Source organism: Harpia harpyja, chromosome 21 (assembly GCF_026419915.1).
Source record: "Harpia harpyja isolate bHarHar1 chromosome 21, bHarHar1 primary haplotype, whole genome shotgun sequence".
NCBI lineage: Eukaryota > Metazoa > Chordata > Aves > Accipitriformes > Accipitridae > Harpia > Harpia harpyja.
Window position 1 is genome coordinate 4,861,400 of NC_068960.1, and position 16,217 is coordinate 4,877,616.

Below are 16,217 nucleotides of genomic sequence, written 5' to 3' on the forward strand. Positions count from 1 at the left end.
GTCCAGCACTGGGAATCTAAAACAAATTCCCCAAAGTATCTCAGGAGAATGTCTTTCATGATCATACTCAAAAGTGAGTTAGACCTAAAGATTCAGGCTTATCCTGGCCCTCCTTATTCCTGTGCACTTCTTTTCATCATGAACACAAATGCTACCTGCTGTGGCTTTTTTTTCTTTTTTTCCCAATAGCTCTTTCTCTTCTGAACTGCTCTTTCTTCTCCACACCTGTGCCCCAGCCATAATTGCTATTCTACAGTGTTTTTTTTTTTACCCTACATCATTTGGTTTCACAGCTTGTGGAAGAAATACATGTTCTTCCATGTTACTGCCCAGCCCCCTGTGATTATTATACAAGAAATCCCTCCTGCTCATCACACCTTGTTCACAACCTGGATTAGGAGCACTCCTTTCATTACACTGCAAATAACAACGCGGTGTTATTCGGCTTTCCCGAAAGCCATTAATCCATTAATCTGAGCTACTTAGGGGCATTAGAAATGGAAAAGCAGCTCAGTTCTCTTCTGAATTTGCTGCAAACTTTGGCTTTTTAAACCTCTCACCCTCAGCCTGTGGCTGTCCTGGGAGCACGGTGGCAACATGGGAGTCACCATATGGTGCAGCAGCCGAAACGACGAGGGTGAGCATTGCATATCCACCGTGCGCTGCACCTCGTGTGTGACATTGTCACCCATGAATGAGACTAGCTGTGTCACTAGCAGGGTGTTCTCCCACCGGTATAATTGTACCTTCTCCCGCCGCCGAGCAGCGTGCCTCTGCTCCAGGCGCCCGGGGCGGTGGGCTCACCAAAACCTGTGATGGGATGCAGCGCACTTCAAAATGTCCAGGAGAAGCAGAGGACGGGTCTAAAAGCCTGTGGTAGTAAGTACTAAAGATGCCTTTAGTAAGGCATCTAAAGGACTAGGATAGGGTGAAGGGAGAGTCGTGCTGGCTCAGCGCAGCTGCATCCAGGTGGGCAGAGACCTCGGCTGGGAAGGGAGAGGGTAGGCTGGGGCTTGGCCATGCGGTTCTCCTCCTTCCCACCATTTCTGGGAGGTGGGGGTCAGCCTTGGCTGAAGACGATGCCAAACAGCTGAGGTTTTTCATCCCTCCCAGAGATGGAGGGCAGGAGGAGAAGTCTTCCCCGGACTCCCCTCTGAAGGTGCCCAAGCCACCTCTCACGTACGACTTCCCGGCTGGCTTGCCATAGCCCTACCAGTTTAGGGGACACCACAGCCTAGAGTTGGAGGTTTACGGTTTTAATATAGGGCAAGTCAGGGCATAAATCCATCTCTGAGCTGGACTTACACATCACGTGAAAATTCGTCATTTGTTCCCGGGTCATTGACTTTCCTCTGGCATGGATTAATCACATGAGGTTGGTTTTTTTTTGTTTATCTATCAGCTTTCTCAGCAGGATGGTGGGTTTTTGTTTATTTGAAGTCAATAAGCACAGTCCATTTGGCAGAGACCATAAGACCGCAATGCAAAACCAGCAACAAGACTTTGCCCCTATCTGGTTTTTTTAGCAAGTTTTTCCAGAGACTATTCTTACCCTTAAAAATGACCCAAACAGGACAAGAATCAAAGGTTATTTTTACTGAGGATGGAGAGCCCTACAGCAGTCCTATTTCATGAATAAACTGTATTAACCTGTTTCCCAACACGGTGAGTCAGGAACATTTGGTGCCCAGTAAATTCAGATTTCAAGGCTATGTCAAAATGCACAAAGCGGAAGCCTGGAAAAACAATCACTGCTTTGACAAGGTCCTGAATGGGAAAGCATCTATTTAATCACATGCTCTTTCAACATCTCTGAATCAAGCAAGGTAGGATGTGACACAGGCTTGTATAACTATGCCATGAACTTGCCTCTTCATGTCAAACTAAAGCAGCCTGTGTTTATTACAGAATAATCTGCAACTGAGTTGTCTCTGAAGGTCAGAGCAAAGGCCAGGCAAAGGTGAAATGAGATACAAATGCTGCTGAGCTAAGTCAGATGATGACTTTCAGAATATGTCTTGTATCACCATGTGGACTAAGGTGCACTTATCAGTCAACCCAGCATGAATCACAGCAACATCCTTGGAGACACGAGGCATTTGATGTGCCAAATATTTATAACATCCAGCTATTTGCACCCAGTGCAGTCAGTAAACTGCCTTTTGAAGATGGCAGCTCTGCCAATAGGAAGGGAATTGCTCATTTTAGAGTTCTGATGAAGCCCTAAAAATGCTGTAGTACACATCTGTGCAAACCACATAGCCTCCTGCCCTAACATTATGGCCACTAACAAACACCATCCAAATAGCCCAGTAATCTTCTCTTAGCACATCCATACCTCTAGGATGCTATCACTTTTCTGCACCATCCTTACAGGAGAACCATTATAAAATTTGTGTTTTCTTTTTGCCAGCTGCTGCAGAAGGGTGGGTGCTGTTTTTATTCATGACCCATGAGCTGGTGTTTTGGAAATGGTGGTACTTTAACTGCTTACAGTTGTGGTACGACAGTATTTCTCTTACAAAACACTTGGCCACAAAGCAGCAAACAAGGTGGACTTCTAAAGCCTTTATAAGGGGCAAATTCCTGCCTTTGTTAGAAGCTGCTTCTGACCCATGGCAGGCAGAAGCAGGCAGCACTTGCTCTTCACAACACAGAAAGACAGACATTTTAAACAAAATCTTGAATTCTGCCAAAGTTAATTCAGCTGCCAGAAGAGATCTTGTCATATATTGTATGAATAACCTTTTCACTTCTCTTTCCCTTTTGTAAACCAACTCTGACACCTGCTTTGGGATTAGGCTTTTCATTGTAACTTGATTTTATTTATTTTGGTGTAGGAGCCCAGGAGCATTACTCAGTAAGAAGTCAGTTATTACTTACTATTACAACAGAGAAACTAGCTGAAACGCCTAGCAATGTATGTACTAAATAATTTGAACCTTAGACAGTTCAGCCAGGCATTTACCTAGCACATGAATCATGTTCTTCAGATTAGCATACTTTGCCACCTTTGCCTTCCACTCCTGCTCCTTCACGACAGAAGGACAGCCCCTAAATCATGTGATTGGACACAAAAGATTGCACGCTGCAAAACACTCCTATTTCCCACAGACCCGGGACGAACACGTCAAGACAGAACTCAAAGCCAACCAGAGAAGAACCAAGATGAACCTTCTTTCCCTCTTCTCTACAGAGACATGGGCCCTTTTGCTTCTTTTCATAGCCCTCCTGGTAGTGTGAGTAAAACATTCTTTATTGGTTCTTTTCTCATGCCATTTTGCTGTTCTTGCCATTGTTCATTTTCATGCAACTAGTCTGCTGAAGAGCAAACGGGTAGGTGTGATTTCCAGACTTCCATCCTCTAATGAGGCTCTGGAAGTAGCAGAGGAGTCTAAAGACTGTACAGACGCATGATCTTGCTCCAAGGTTTGGAGTATTCCCATGCACTGTTACAATCTTGCCGCTAAGCATCAAAGCAATAATTGAATAATAATGGTGCCAGGCATTCGTTACCAGCAGAGTGCTGCCTTCAGCGAGGCTTGTGATCCATTAGGTTATTTTCCACAGAAATACAGTCTAAGGAAGGCTGTGCCTCCCTGACTGAGGTTGCCCTACGGAGGAGAGCAGGCAGTAGATGACCCTACTGCACGACCCGCAAAGGTGGAGAGCAGCAGAAAGGCACCAGAAAAAGAGCATTCATAGGATCAGTTCTTAGTCTCCCGACTCCTTCCGTAGTGCCCAGGTAAGATGCTCCACGCACAGGCACCCAGACCAGGAGGGATACTTTGCAGAAGCTAGATTTGCCACGTGCCTGCAGGGACAGCATCCCAAGCCTGTCCCCACAGCCCACCCTTGCTGGGGAAGAAACGAAGCCCAGAGCAAGGTCAGCTCCCTGCTCCTGGCTTTTCAGACAAACTCCAGCAGGCAGAATTGTACCCCCGCTGCTTCAGAGGGGCTGTGCTAGTGAGAAAATGCTTTCGTCCACTTTGCTGATACTGTTCGGCGCTGCAGCATAGCAGGGCTGGCTGAAAACCCCCTTCTGCTGGGACATACAGTGTTTCTGCTGGCAGCCCCTGCCAACAAGGCTGGACTGACAAACTTTGCAGTGTTGACAAGCCCTTAGGCAGAGACAGCATGTTGCTAGCCATAAACCTTAACGATTAATGTGGTGCACACGAGCACAATCCATTTGTCTGCCCTGGCAATGCTCCAACCACAGCAGTTCAGTAAGCTCTGAAACTTTTAGCCCTGTTTTTCAAATCCTTTCCTGTGATTTGGATCACTTAAAAGCCTGTTTGGGGCAGACTCTTAAAAAAAGAAAAAACCAAAACCCCCCAAATCCACCCTCCTTCTTGACCCAAACCCTCATATTTCAATAACTCTGTGGCCATCTAAGATTGCTGGTTACCAGACTCCCACCTTCTGCAGCCACTTGCAATTTTTTTGTGGCAAAAGGGATGAAGCCCAGATCTCTATGCTCTGACATCTGAGCTAAAATAAGTATTTCACTGCCCATTAGCACAGGGAGGTTGTTCAGATGCTTCTTGTCCATCTGGGGCAATGCTGTTCCAGTTCACACGTGAAGGAATATCAGGCATTTCTGGTTCACATCCACGGTAAGTAGTAGTAATGATTATTCTGTGGCTTTACACTGGATGGTCCTTCTCAGCCTGCAGAAAACCATGTCGCGTTTTAGTCGTAAGAGCATTAGACTGCATTTTCCTGGCCATATTTCAAATGGATTAAGCCTAGCCTACGTTCCTATACTGTTTCTGGGCTTTGTAACCAGCCCAGCCTAACATTTGCTGGTCCCCCCGCAGCCCTGGCTGCCCATAAACATTACAAATGAGAACCCACAAATGTTTTATACCTAGTACTAAATTAACATTTGACAGAAAAGTTAAACATTGACAAACAGAGCTCTGTGAAACCTTTCTGCACCTGCAAACACCCCATTTCCTGGGGTTTGCCTCCCGTTTGGACCACAAGATGAGGTCCGCTTTTGCGCTCTGGCAGAACCTGTGCTGGGGGGACTGATCTCATCTGGGGTCCCCCAGATTTAGGAAAGTATTACTAATTGCAAGGGAAACCCCCTTAAGTCTCAGCCTAGACTCCGGCTTTTCAGGAAAGCATCCACAAGATGCTGGCTGGGCGGCTGCTGCCACATGGCCCGGAGAGGACCTCTGATAACATCCTTCTGCCAAACCTTTGCAGTTTTACATCCCTTCTGCAACAAACTGCTCATTTGGGAAGCTGCAGCTACTAACGAAAAACAAATATTTTGAGGAGCTCTTTCAACACAGCCAAAGACAAGCTTCAAAGGGCTGCAGCCCAGGCCCTTTTTGAGAAACAGAAGGCCCCGAGGTAGAAGTAATAACTTTACAGCTGCCAAAAAGGGTGCTTCAGAGGAAAGAAATCTGCAAAGCTGTCAATAAAATCTAAAGAGAAAACCATCAAGACAAGACTTCCTGATGCACCACTGAGCTAACGCCGGGCTAAGGGGAGGGAGAACAATAAATGAAATTAAAGTGCAGCTTGACAAAAGCCTTGTTTGGGACATCACTTCTGGCACTGCTTTGATTTGCCTTCAATAAAAACATGTAAGCTTGGTGTTCCTTCTTCCAGCTCCCTTTTCTGTCTCTCCTTTGGTTGCCAATGAGCTCCTCTTTTGACTTTTACTAAAAGCTTCAAGGTCCCGTTTCCACCACAGTACCTATGCCTTTAGGAGACAGCTGCTTTTACATCAAAGTGCTCTCTCTGAAGCTCTGTGTGGCAGCATTGAGCCTTACTATGTTTATTAAGTAGTTTTTACAGGGTAATTTTCTTTTGGGCCACTTTTTTCCAGCTCCTGGATCAAGCTCCCCTACTTAGAGCCAAAGGGACATCGCTGCAGTCTCCAGGTCGAGGAGAGCTCGCAGCCCCAGTGCCACGGTGATGTAGCACTCAGTTGTCTTTTCTGTCCCACAGATATGGGACCTGGCCATTTGGTTTCTTCAAGAAGTTGGGTATTCCCGGGCCAAGACCTCTGCCTTTTTTCGGGACGTGCCTGGAATATCGCAAAGTAAGTGACTAAAACCTTCCTGGCTTCAGAAATACCCACCTTTGCTCATACAGCTGTAGCTAAAGATACATGGCGATGATAAGTTATCTCCAAATGCCAAGCTCAGCTCTGATGCACAGGTTGTGCAAAGGCCAGCGCAGGATAAGGGCTCAGTAACGCAGACCGTGGGGCCTTGCCCTTACAGCATCGCCAAACGAGCACTCGTGGGTGGCTGATTTACAGCCGCCCTTTACCAGCATCCTGGCAAACAGCTCATTCACAAGCACGATGTACATTTACGCTGTCCTTCATGATGTTTTTGGAGAGGAGGAGAGCTCAGAAGGCAGCTCTGAACATCAATTTACGGATATTCCTCCCAACCCACCATCTCCAACATCATCACCTCGACTGCACTGTCTCAGAGAGAATTTTTAAATTGCTTTCCACAGGGTTTCTTGGAGTTTGACAATGAATGCTTCAAGAAATACGGGGAAGTCTGGGGGTGAGTATGAACCACTGATCTCTTCCTTAAGGTAAAACAAGAATCCATACAAAGGGGAGAAAAATTCACTAGGAAAGCTCCCTTTTCTCTACTGCAGCCCTGACGGTCCCAGCAGGATGAGTACAGCAACAATAAGGTGCTCGTGATGGCTTACATTAAAGCCTGATGATTGCAGGGCAGTGCCACTGTCATGCTATGTGGAAATTGCTTTGACCTATACTATGAAAGCTGTTTTAAAGCTGATAACAAAAGGCCCTCACCTGCTCCTAACAAAATCAGCAGCAAAACTACTATTTACTTAAGGGAGAATCTGGAACCAGGAGGTTTACCAACAGCAGAGGAACATGAGTGACTCCCAATATTGACTCCCAAAGTCTGCCGATGTCCTCGTGCTGCTGATCCTTACCTGCTGCGGTGCGAGCTAGTGCAGCTATCGTTGCTCTGGACACCTCCTATAGCTTTTATCGCTGCTGTTGTAACTCGCATATCCTCTAATGCATCCATCGGTCCCTATAGCAACTTTAAAAAATGGAATCTGGAAAAGATATCTTTACATAAATGGCGACAGTGCATAAATCCGCTTAATCTACATCTGTTCCAGGAAAGCATTCAGAACTGGCAGCTTAAAAAAGACAAAAACAAGGACTGAGTTTCATCTCCAAGGATATTTTGGTGCTGTCAGCCCAAGTCTCCAGACACCTTTCCAGAGCCTGAAAGGGGTCGAACAAGTTGCCTTCTAATACTGTAATGTGTTTAAGTGCCTGGAAAAACACAGAGTCAGGGAGGAAGTGAAGACACTTGCTTCATTTAGTACCTGGTTCTTTGAGGGTCTGAGCCCTGCTCATTTCCCAGTGAATTTGGAAGGTGTTTAGCCCCCTTTATCATTTACAAAACCAGGTGGAAGAAGGCCTGGAAGTCCTTTTCCATCTCTCCTTTCTACATTTCTCTGCTTAGGCATCTACAGGACAGCAAGGCTGGTGATGGAGGAGCATTTGTTTAACACATTTTGTTTCATGGGCATCAGCCAAGCCTTGCACTTCAACTGTCTAGGGGTGTTTATCTGTCTCCTTTTCTCCCTCTGCCAGGATTTACGATGGCAGGCAACCTGTGCTGGCTGTCACGGACCCCCAAATCATTAAATCTGTGCTGGTTAAAGAGTGTTACTCCACCTTTACCAACCGGCGGGTAAGAGCAGAAGAATCGTGATGTTCCACAGAGTCCATAAAATAAAGTACAGGAGGAGACAAGGATGCCAACCATGTAGCGGGGTTCCCATAGGGGACGAGTGACTGCACTATAGGGATTACTGTAAATGGCCACTGTATGTCACTGTTCCCCTGCCTTACAGCCTGGGGACTGCATACCCAGGCTGGCAGAGGAAGCTCTTTGCCTGCACATCAGAAGAATTCTGCTCTCACACCTATATGCATCTCTATCTATATATATATAGATATTAATTTGAATCTGTGTGAGCATTCAGGAATCTGCAAGGGTCCAGCTAGCACATGTGCCACCAGCTGGGATGCAGGCTCTGGGTGGCACGGTTAGGTGTGGGTACATACATATGGGTGTCGGGCTTGTTGGATTACTTGTTCTAGACGTGGGAATGGCATCTCACAGATGGTTTACTGCAGGAAAGGGGATTATTTACGTATGTGTGTCTTGAGAGAGGCTGTTTGTAAGGCCTTAGCCTGCTGCCAATAGTAATGCCCTTGAAATAGCCTGGGCAGGGACTTGCATGCTACATTCCCATCCTTGCAAGGAAACTGCTGTCTTTTCTGGGATTAACACCTTGCCTTTTTCCCCTCTAGCATGTAGAACTAGCAGGGGTGCTGAACAACGCTATCTCATTAGCTGAAGACGAACAGTGGAAAAGGATTCGTACTGTGCTCTCTCCAACTTTCACCAGTGGGAAACTAAAGGAGGTAAAACACGGAGGAGCAGGTACCAACTAAATCAGAAAGTCAGTAGACAGTGTTATCAGGTTGAGATTGTCACAGGGGTCTGATTTCTTTAGTCAGAGCGTGGCAATGAAGCTGGCCTGTTTAATTTATGCCTAATTTAAAACAAAAAAGGCTTAAAATAAAACCTTAGCAGAAAGATCTTATTTGTAAATATTCATGAAACTCCCTGTAGTCTTCATAAGCCTGTCTTAAAGAAGTAAAATGTACTATACTTACGTGACCATATCTGGTTTGTGTTACAGATGTTCCCTATAATGAAGCACTATGGGGAAGCTTTGGTGAAAAATGTTCAAAAGCGAGTGGAAAAGGACAATAGTCTACCTGTAAAGGAGTAAGTAGCTGCTAGGAGCAGCAGGCTAAACAGCAAACCTTGTTAGCAAGTGTTGCAGTTCATTCGTTACTGGCAACGCAGATCGCTCGCTGGGTAAACCAGACCTCTGAAATGAGGAACAGGGCTAGCTGAAAGCCTGGCTGGAAATTTGAAAGGGAAAATTTAAGCTGGGATGTTAGTGAAACTTCCTATAGGCAGAGACCCAGAAAGAAGTCTTCTAAAGGTAATTAGATGGGGAGAAAAATGCTCCAGCACAGCTTTGGGAATCCACAGATCTGAGATAACCCCAAATCCACCAGGAAAACCTAGTTTTCCCCTCATATACTCAGGATCTCTGTGCACCACCACCTTATACCACAGGACACTGGGGTTGCTGGCCTCTCTGCTCACCCCCCAGCACTGTGGGATGCTCATCCATCACTTGCCCCATTGCTGGGAGGAGTGGGAAGGGAGGCTGTAGTGTGGCCCTGGGTGTGTCATCCTCATCTGTGCCCTCCTTGCGGGCTCTGGAACAAAACCCATGTATTTCATCCCCAATTTCAAAGCACAGATGCAGAAGGGGCAGCTGCACACCAGTAGTCACACACCAGCAAAGATCTCCCCTACCAAAAACCCCATAAGAAGAGAGGGCTTGGACAGTTTGTAATATTATAGGGCTGTGCTGAGTTGAACAAGACCATTTTTCACAGCATGTTCAAAGCAAAGCGTGTTACCACTCCTCCCCAAGAAGCTAACATGCTCGAGAGCTACATGCTGACCTTGCACTAACCTGTTCATGTAGTTACATGCTGTTTTAAAATCCTCAGAAAAGCTGTCCGATTTCAAAAGCCACACAGGCTTGAAACCAAAGCTCTCTAAAAATCTATCCCTTTCACTATAAGTGCTTTTCAGTTACCGTATAGCCAATTTCCTTTTCAAAACCAGGGCAGGAGGTCTTACAAGAATTTATATTTGAATGTCACATAGGCATTAGGAAAAAATACATTCACTTGGTCCAAATATTGAAGCACAGCCTATCTTTTCCACCTTTCCTCAGCATCTTTGGAAGCTACAGCATGGATGTCGTCACCAGCACTTCATTCGGTGTGAACATCGACTCCATGAACAACCCCAAAGACCCCTTTGTCAGAGAGATGCAGAAGCTGGTCAAGTTTGACTTTTTTGACCCACTCTTCATCTTGATAGGTAAGTGACTTTTTTGTTGAAAACTTCATTCAGGTGTCAGAGTACTATGGAAGTGTGACTTTAGTGAGCATATCAGAGACTGGTGCATCCTATACATTAACCAATCAACTACTGCTCAGATAACTTCACTAGCTAGGATGGAAGTCCTAATGGCTCTTGTCTCGTCGTTTCCTTGTTGTTAGCTTCATGCTAAAACTCTGGGAGGGAGATGGGTAAAAGCTTCCTCCACCTTTGGCATCCACAACACAAGAAACATTTGAACATCCCAGCCCATATCCAAATAAGTGCTGGAAAATGATTCAAGGGTTGAAAAGCAAGTTCAGCTGTGCGGCTTGAGAAGAGTGGTGCTGTCTGAAATGCATTTTCTGGAAGAGAGTGCTGAGTGGGGACTGTAATTAGATGCAATTTCCTAGCAGTGCAACAGCTTAGCAGTGATGGTGGTGGACCTTAAATCACTTGCAACCTTAAATCAAGATTAGACACCTTGCTAAAACACAGGAAAAGTTGTGATCTGTGCATAGAGGAGGTTCTGGTGCTGTAGAGTTTATGAATCTATACACAAGCTCAAGATCCAGTCTCTATGATGAAGGAAATGCTCTGAAGGGGACTTGAAAATGTTTGCATGAACACAGCATGGCAGTGACATAGCTCAGCCTGAAAAAAGAATTCAGAATTTGCAATATTTCTCTTCTGAGCCACATTCCTGTTGTAGTGCTGTAAAACGTACAGAAGTAACCTGTCCTTAGAAAACAGTGCCTTAGAAAAAGAAGGTGGCATATGCTTCCATCATCTCTTAAAGCAATGATTATACCCAGCTCAGTTGTGCCCATCTGACAGAAACTTGAGGGAGGGTTGCATCAAGACAAACTATCCCAAGGGAAGGAGAAAGAGGAAAAAAGGCAAAGTCCAGGCTTTTCCTGGGTAAAGAATTCAGAAAAGGAAATAATTTCTCAGTAACATCGTTACTTCCTCAGTAACTTCCATAGCTATCTTATATGAGGTGGAGTTTGTTTACCATGTGCAATTTTATTCTCAATTTGTTTTTCAGTTGTATGCCCATTTGTTATTCCTCTTTTGGCCAAGATGAATGTAAGCTTCTTCCCCAGGGATGCAGTAGATTTCTTCGTGAGATCCCTCTCCAAAATTAAGCAGGATCGTGAAAAGGAGGCTCACAAGGTAAGTGAGCGTGAATTTGCTAGTAATTGTGGCTGAAAATACACTTAAGTGAAATATAATTAGGGTGATGATATCAAAGGTGAAGCCAAAGTACAATGACTCAACAAAACCCTGAATCTACTTAAGCGTAAACACTTCCTTTTAGTAGTCAGAAAAGCCCCACCTGACCAGTCCTGGCAGAGAAGCAAGTGGACTTTATACATCCGTGATCTGAAGCTAAATCCAGATAAAGGCTCAGTAGAATTGGAATAAGGCTTGGGTTTGCAGAATTTGTAATAAGTCAAAGTAAGAGACTCCCTGAAGAAGATTAGGCAGAGGATGAGAGAGAGCAGAGTAAGCAGCACAAGAGCAGCAATACCACCTTTCGGGGTTGTGCCTTCCCCTCTCACTTTTTAAAAATTGAAGCTGCTTCTTGGCAAAATTCTCCCTTTTAGAGTTTGGATTGCTTTCCCAAAATTCATTCGAGACACTGCTCTCCTACCCAATGGCTTCACAAAAAGGACAGATAGGTTTCCAAAATAAAAAAAAACAGTGTTAATGTTTTTCTGTAAGGAAGTCACATGCATTTTGGGGACGCTTTCAGTTAAAAAATTATGCTTGGGCTATGAAATCTGCTTATCTGAGCCCTCCAAGGGACCTGTCACCAAATAAACTCTCCTGCTTTTCTTCTCAGGGCAGAGTAGATTTTCTGCAGCTGATGATCGAATCCCAGAACTCAACCAGCCACAAGAGCAATGAAGCGAACCACTCATATAAAAGTAACAACATCAAAATACGCAGCACAGGAACAGGGGCTGCGGGCGTGAGGAGAATATGGGGAGCCGTTTCTCAGAGAAAGGCTCAATGGGTCACCACCACCTCCACTGACCAGCTCCAGGCAGAAGTCTGTCCCTTGTTGCCAGCACCAGGGCTGAGGGGAATCCCCCGGGTCCTTTGCCAGGGAGTAGGACTGCCGTATCAATCATTTATACCCAGGAAAATATCTGGCTCCTCTCTCAAATCACTTTTTCCAGACAGATAGCAGTGTAGCTCTAAATACGTGATCAGAAAATAACTGCAACCCCACCCGTTGCTACCTCTTCCTTGCTGAGACCATCAGCATCGGTTTTGCTCATCTCCCCGCATCCTCTCTCCTCGCAGCCCTGACCGACTCAGAGATCCTGTCACAAGCATTCATCTTTATATTTGCTGGCTACGAGCCCACCAGCAGCACACTTTGTTTCCTGGCATACGAGCTGGCCACGCATCCCGACGTGCAGCAAAAACTGCTGGAGGAAATCGACACTGTTTTACCCAACAAGGTAAGGGTACATTGAGTGATGGCGAAGACCCTCTGACCCCGCTGTCCTCCTTGTTCAGTCAAGATGATGAGAAATCTTTAGCTCCTAAACACCCTGCCCCTGGGATCTTGCAAGTGCTCTAAGAGGCACACGCTGAGACAACTCAGCCCTGTAGCGATTTGCTTTTGGCAGCTGAAACCTTCCAGGCCACCCCACTGCACAAACCCATTTGACTCACGCGCAAAGTGGGTGTGGATTTCCAGGCATTTCCATCACTCAGGGATGGAAAATGAAATCAATCGTGCAATTTCTACCTTGCGTTTTGTTCTACAGTGAGTCCGAGTCGTAGCTGGGGCAGTAGGGTTGGGGACACCCTGGTCTCAGCAGTCATTTTAGGACAATCCAATCCTCACGCCAACATACCTGGTCACCTTTCTCTTGTCATCCTACAGGCTCCTCTCACGTACGAAGCAATGATGCAATTGGAATATCTTGACATGACAGTGAGTGAAACCCTTCGGCTCTTTCCCCTTGGAGGACGGCTTGAGAGAACCTGCAAGAAAGACGTAGAGATAAAAGGAGTGACCATTCCCAAAGGAACCGTCGTTATAATCCCAGTCCATACCCTGCACCACAACCCCAAGTACTGGCCAAACCCAGAAGAGTTCAGACCAGAAAGGTACAAAAAGCATAATGAAAGGGAAGAAATAGCATGCTTTTTCCTCACATAGTAATTAAGTATTAATCTCCAATTATCTTCCTAACTGTGTTCTTCCTATCTTTTTACAAACAATACCGATGAGAAATTGCAGGCTTGTGGGAATGTCATTTTAAGAAGAAAATGAGCTTTGCACTTAAAGCAGGTTTTCAAACAACATAATCTTATTGGGAGAATAACATTGGTACCTCACAACATCTTGTACACAGTTTTTAGGCTTGCTGAGAGCGGGTAGTTGGTGAGTTTTTGTAACCGCTGGCCATCCTTCTGTATAGTCTTCATTGCTGAACCTGTGTCCTTCACACAGGTTTTGCTACCAAATATACCAGAGTTGATCCTTCCAGAGTTGGCTTCCCTCCTTGCTTTCAAGGAGGTGATAACTTTTCCCCAGTTGGTTATTTTTTAGAATTGGTCTCTACCTCTCGTTCCCAGTAAGACTGAAGCCATAGGCTGCTCCTAACCAAGATGACTCCTGGTTTCTCTCTCAGTAAACACAGAAGACAGAAAATACCAGTCACTTTGGGAGAGCATGTTGCCTAGATTTTCACCTTGCTTCCAACTTCTACTAGTCTGGATGGACAGAATTAAAATCAAACACTCAAGTGGGATCCCACCCTGTCCTGGACAAGGGCTCTGACACAGCACTCGATTGCTGGGGTACACTGAGACACCTTAGCAAAAAACCAAACAAGTCTCTGTAGGGCACTAGCAAGAAATCTCTGGACAAGTAATACAGATATGTAGCTTTTTGATTTTTTTACTGCCTTCATTTCTTTTTCCCAACCATGTCATTGTCCAGGTTCAGTAAGGAAAACAAAGATACCATAGACCCGTATATGTACCTGCCCTTTGGAGCTGGTCCCAGGAACTGCATTGGGATGCGGTTTGCTCTCCTGACTCTGAAAGTGGCCATCACCATCCTATTGCAACATTTCACTTTCCAGACCTGCAAAGAAACTCAGGTGAGGAGCACATTACGTTTTGAAACTCGCACGTGAAGAGCCAGCTGCCTTGTTTCTCACCGCGGGTGCTAACACCCGATGCTTTGCGCTTTCAGGGGTCGTACGCTTTCAGGCACTACGGATCAAGTTATGTCCAAACCGTGGCCAAGTGGCTTTCCTTTAATCTCTACTCATTTAATTTGTCTATCTCCAAGTGTGTTTTTCCTCTTATTGTTGCAGATCCCTCTCAAGCTGAGTGCACAGGGATTCTTAAGACCAGAGAAACCGATTTTTCTGAAGTTAGTCCCCCGGACCAACACCGCACCTACAGAGGCGTAAAACCCGGCTGCGTCTGCAACAATTCTCCGGTGTCTAATGAGTGCTGTGCTAACAAAGGGAACACGCATCGCAGGAAATCTCTCCTACACGTACAGACACAGAAGAACAGCTCTAGTTAATTCGGGAAGCAATTACTACATATTTACTAATAAACATAGCTGTCAGAAATGTAATGTGGATCACTGGGCAGTGACAATACACAGTCCCCTTAATTTTGATTGCAGAAAACAAGAAATAAATCCAAATGAGAAGCTGATCATCCACTTACTTCTAAGGGGACTTCTCCATCTGGAGAGAAGGAATTACTATCGCATCCAAGAGAAACAAGGTGTGATGGAAATTCAAATCACCAGACCTTGCTGGGCAGGGACGGGTGACGTTCTTCTTGGTGTATTGATGCTTGAAATTTCATGTGTTATAATTGAGATGACTGGTGTGAGACTACATCCTAGTTACCAAACCTCTCTTGTGCCATGTGTTAATTAAACTAAAGTGTGTACAAATACTGTCATTAAAAATGTTTGAGAGCTGCTGTGTTGTGTATAGCAGCTGATCACTTCCTATTTAAAAACCGTATTCAGCCTCAACCCTTGAAATTATCCATGTACATTGCTTTCCACTTAATTTAATGAATCTGATCCTTCATTTAATGCGATCAAATCCTCCCATTTGTACAGTATTTTACAAACACTATAACTCCCACCTCTTAGTTTGATTAAGAGGTTGCCTTCAGTTCAGCACTGGCCAACTCTTTTCCACACTGGAGCGAGCGGACAGATTGCAGAGAGCAGCAGGAGCAGCTCACAGGAGGTGGTGACAGCACTGCAGGAGGGTCACTGCTCCTGCAGAAATTGTCTGGACACAGCTTGTGGCTGAGCCTTGCCTCCCAGAGCCACGGATGGGGTTTACACATCGCCCGTGGTGGGATGGTAGCCTGCTGCGAGCTGCTTTGCTCTCAAACTGCTCCAGAGCAGTCTACGGCTTGGGCCCTATGGGCTGGTCCTGCCATTAGCGTGATGCTTTGACCAAAGGACTTATGCCATCCCTGACCATATAAACAGGGAATATCAAAAAGCAGGTGGGAGGCTCTCCCAGACCTGAATTTCACACACCAGCTAACCCCAGTATATCGTGCTGGTCCTGACACCCACAATCCAAGGATGCTAGTAAAATGGGAAAGATTTTTAGAAGAGCTGCAAACCAGATCAAGTCAATCCTTAACCTTCTCCCAGCATCCTTCACTCCAAGGCAATATTTTCCAAATCATGGTCTATAATTTTCTCCCACGGCCACATGCTTTTCTCTTTAGTCCGGCAGACAAAACTGCAACATGACCCAAATGCTGCAATCCAACATAGTACAAATTTATTCAAGAATTCACGTCCATTCTTTAACAACAATGGCATTTAAGGGATTTGGGAGTGGTCAGCAAACAGTGCAGTGGATTCCTGATCACTGGAAATCCCCAAATCAAAGCTGTCTATTTCTCAGGAAGATACAGCAACATTCATCAGGCTCTAATTCAAGGCTAAGCAGCTTGTGCAGTCCCAAAAGGCAGATAAAACAACTATAGTGCTCCCTTCTGATTCATCATCTGTGAAAAATTGTTTTGGTTTTGCTATGTACACAGCAAGGCATAGTTAGGAGTGCTGTCAATAAGGCCCCTCCTCAGTTTAAACTGTTGCTCATCTCTTACCAGGGGTTAAAAATCATCAGTGGAAGAGCCAGGCCTGTCTTA

The 16,217-nt window shown here is 45.4% G+C and overlaps 1 protein-coding gene across 1 annotated transcript; it reads left to right on the forward strand.

The window, feature by feature from the left end:
- The first annotated feature begins 3,093 nt into the window (after positions 1–3,093).
- Positions 3,094–15,011, forward strand: LOC128134526 (cytochrome P450 3A9-like). Its single transcript, XM_052772291.1, has 13 exons — positions 3,094–3,239; positions 5,971–6,064; positions 6,493–6,545; positions 7,631–7,730; positions 8,357–8,470; positions 8,752–8,840; positions 9,877–10,025; positions 11,074–11,201; positions 11,875–11,959; positions 12,342–12,502; positions 12,934–13,160; positions 13,999–14,161; positions 14,381–15,011. The coding sequence occupies exons 1-13, from the start codon at positions 3,169–3,171 to the stop codon at positions 14,477–14,479; spliced, it is 1,533 nt and encodes a 510-aa protein (XP_052628251.1). The 5' UTR covers positions 3,094–3,168; the 3' UTR covers positions 14,480–15,011.
- The last annotated feature ends 1,206 nt before the right edge of the window (positions 15,012–16,217 follow it).

Coding starts and splice junctions, on each gene's coding strand:
- LOC128134526 (XM_052772291.1), top strand. CDS start 3,169: ATGAACCTTCTTTCCCTCTTCTCTACAGAGACATGGGCCCTTTTGCTT. Junction 11,202..11,874: donor GTGAAAAGGAGGCTCACAAG/GTAAGTGAGCGT, acceptor TTTTCTTCTCAG/GGCAGAGTAGATTTTCTGCA. Junction 12,503..12,933: donor ACACTGTTTTACCCAACAAG/GTAAGGGTACAT, acceptor GTCATCCTACAG/GCTCCTCTCACGTACGAAGC.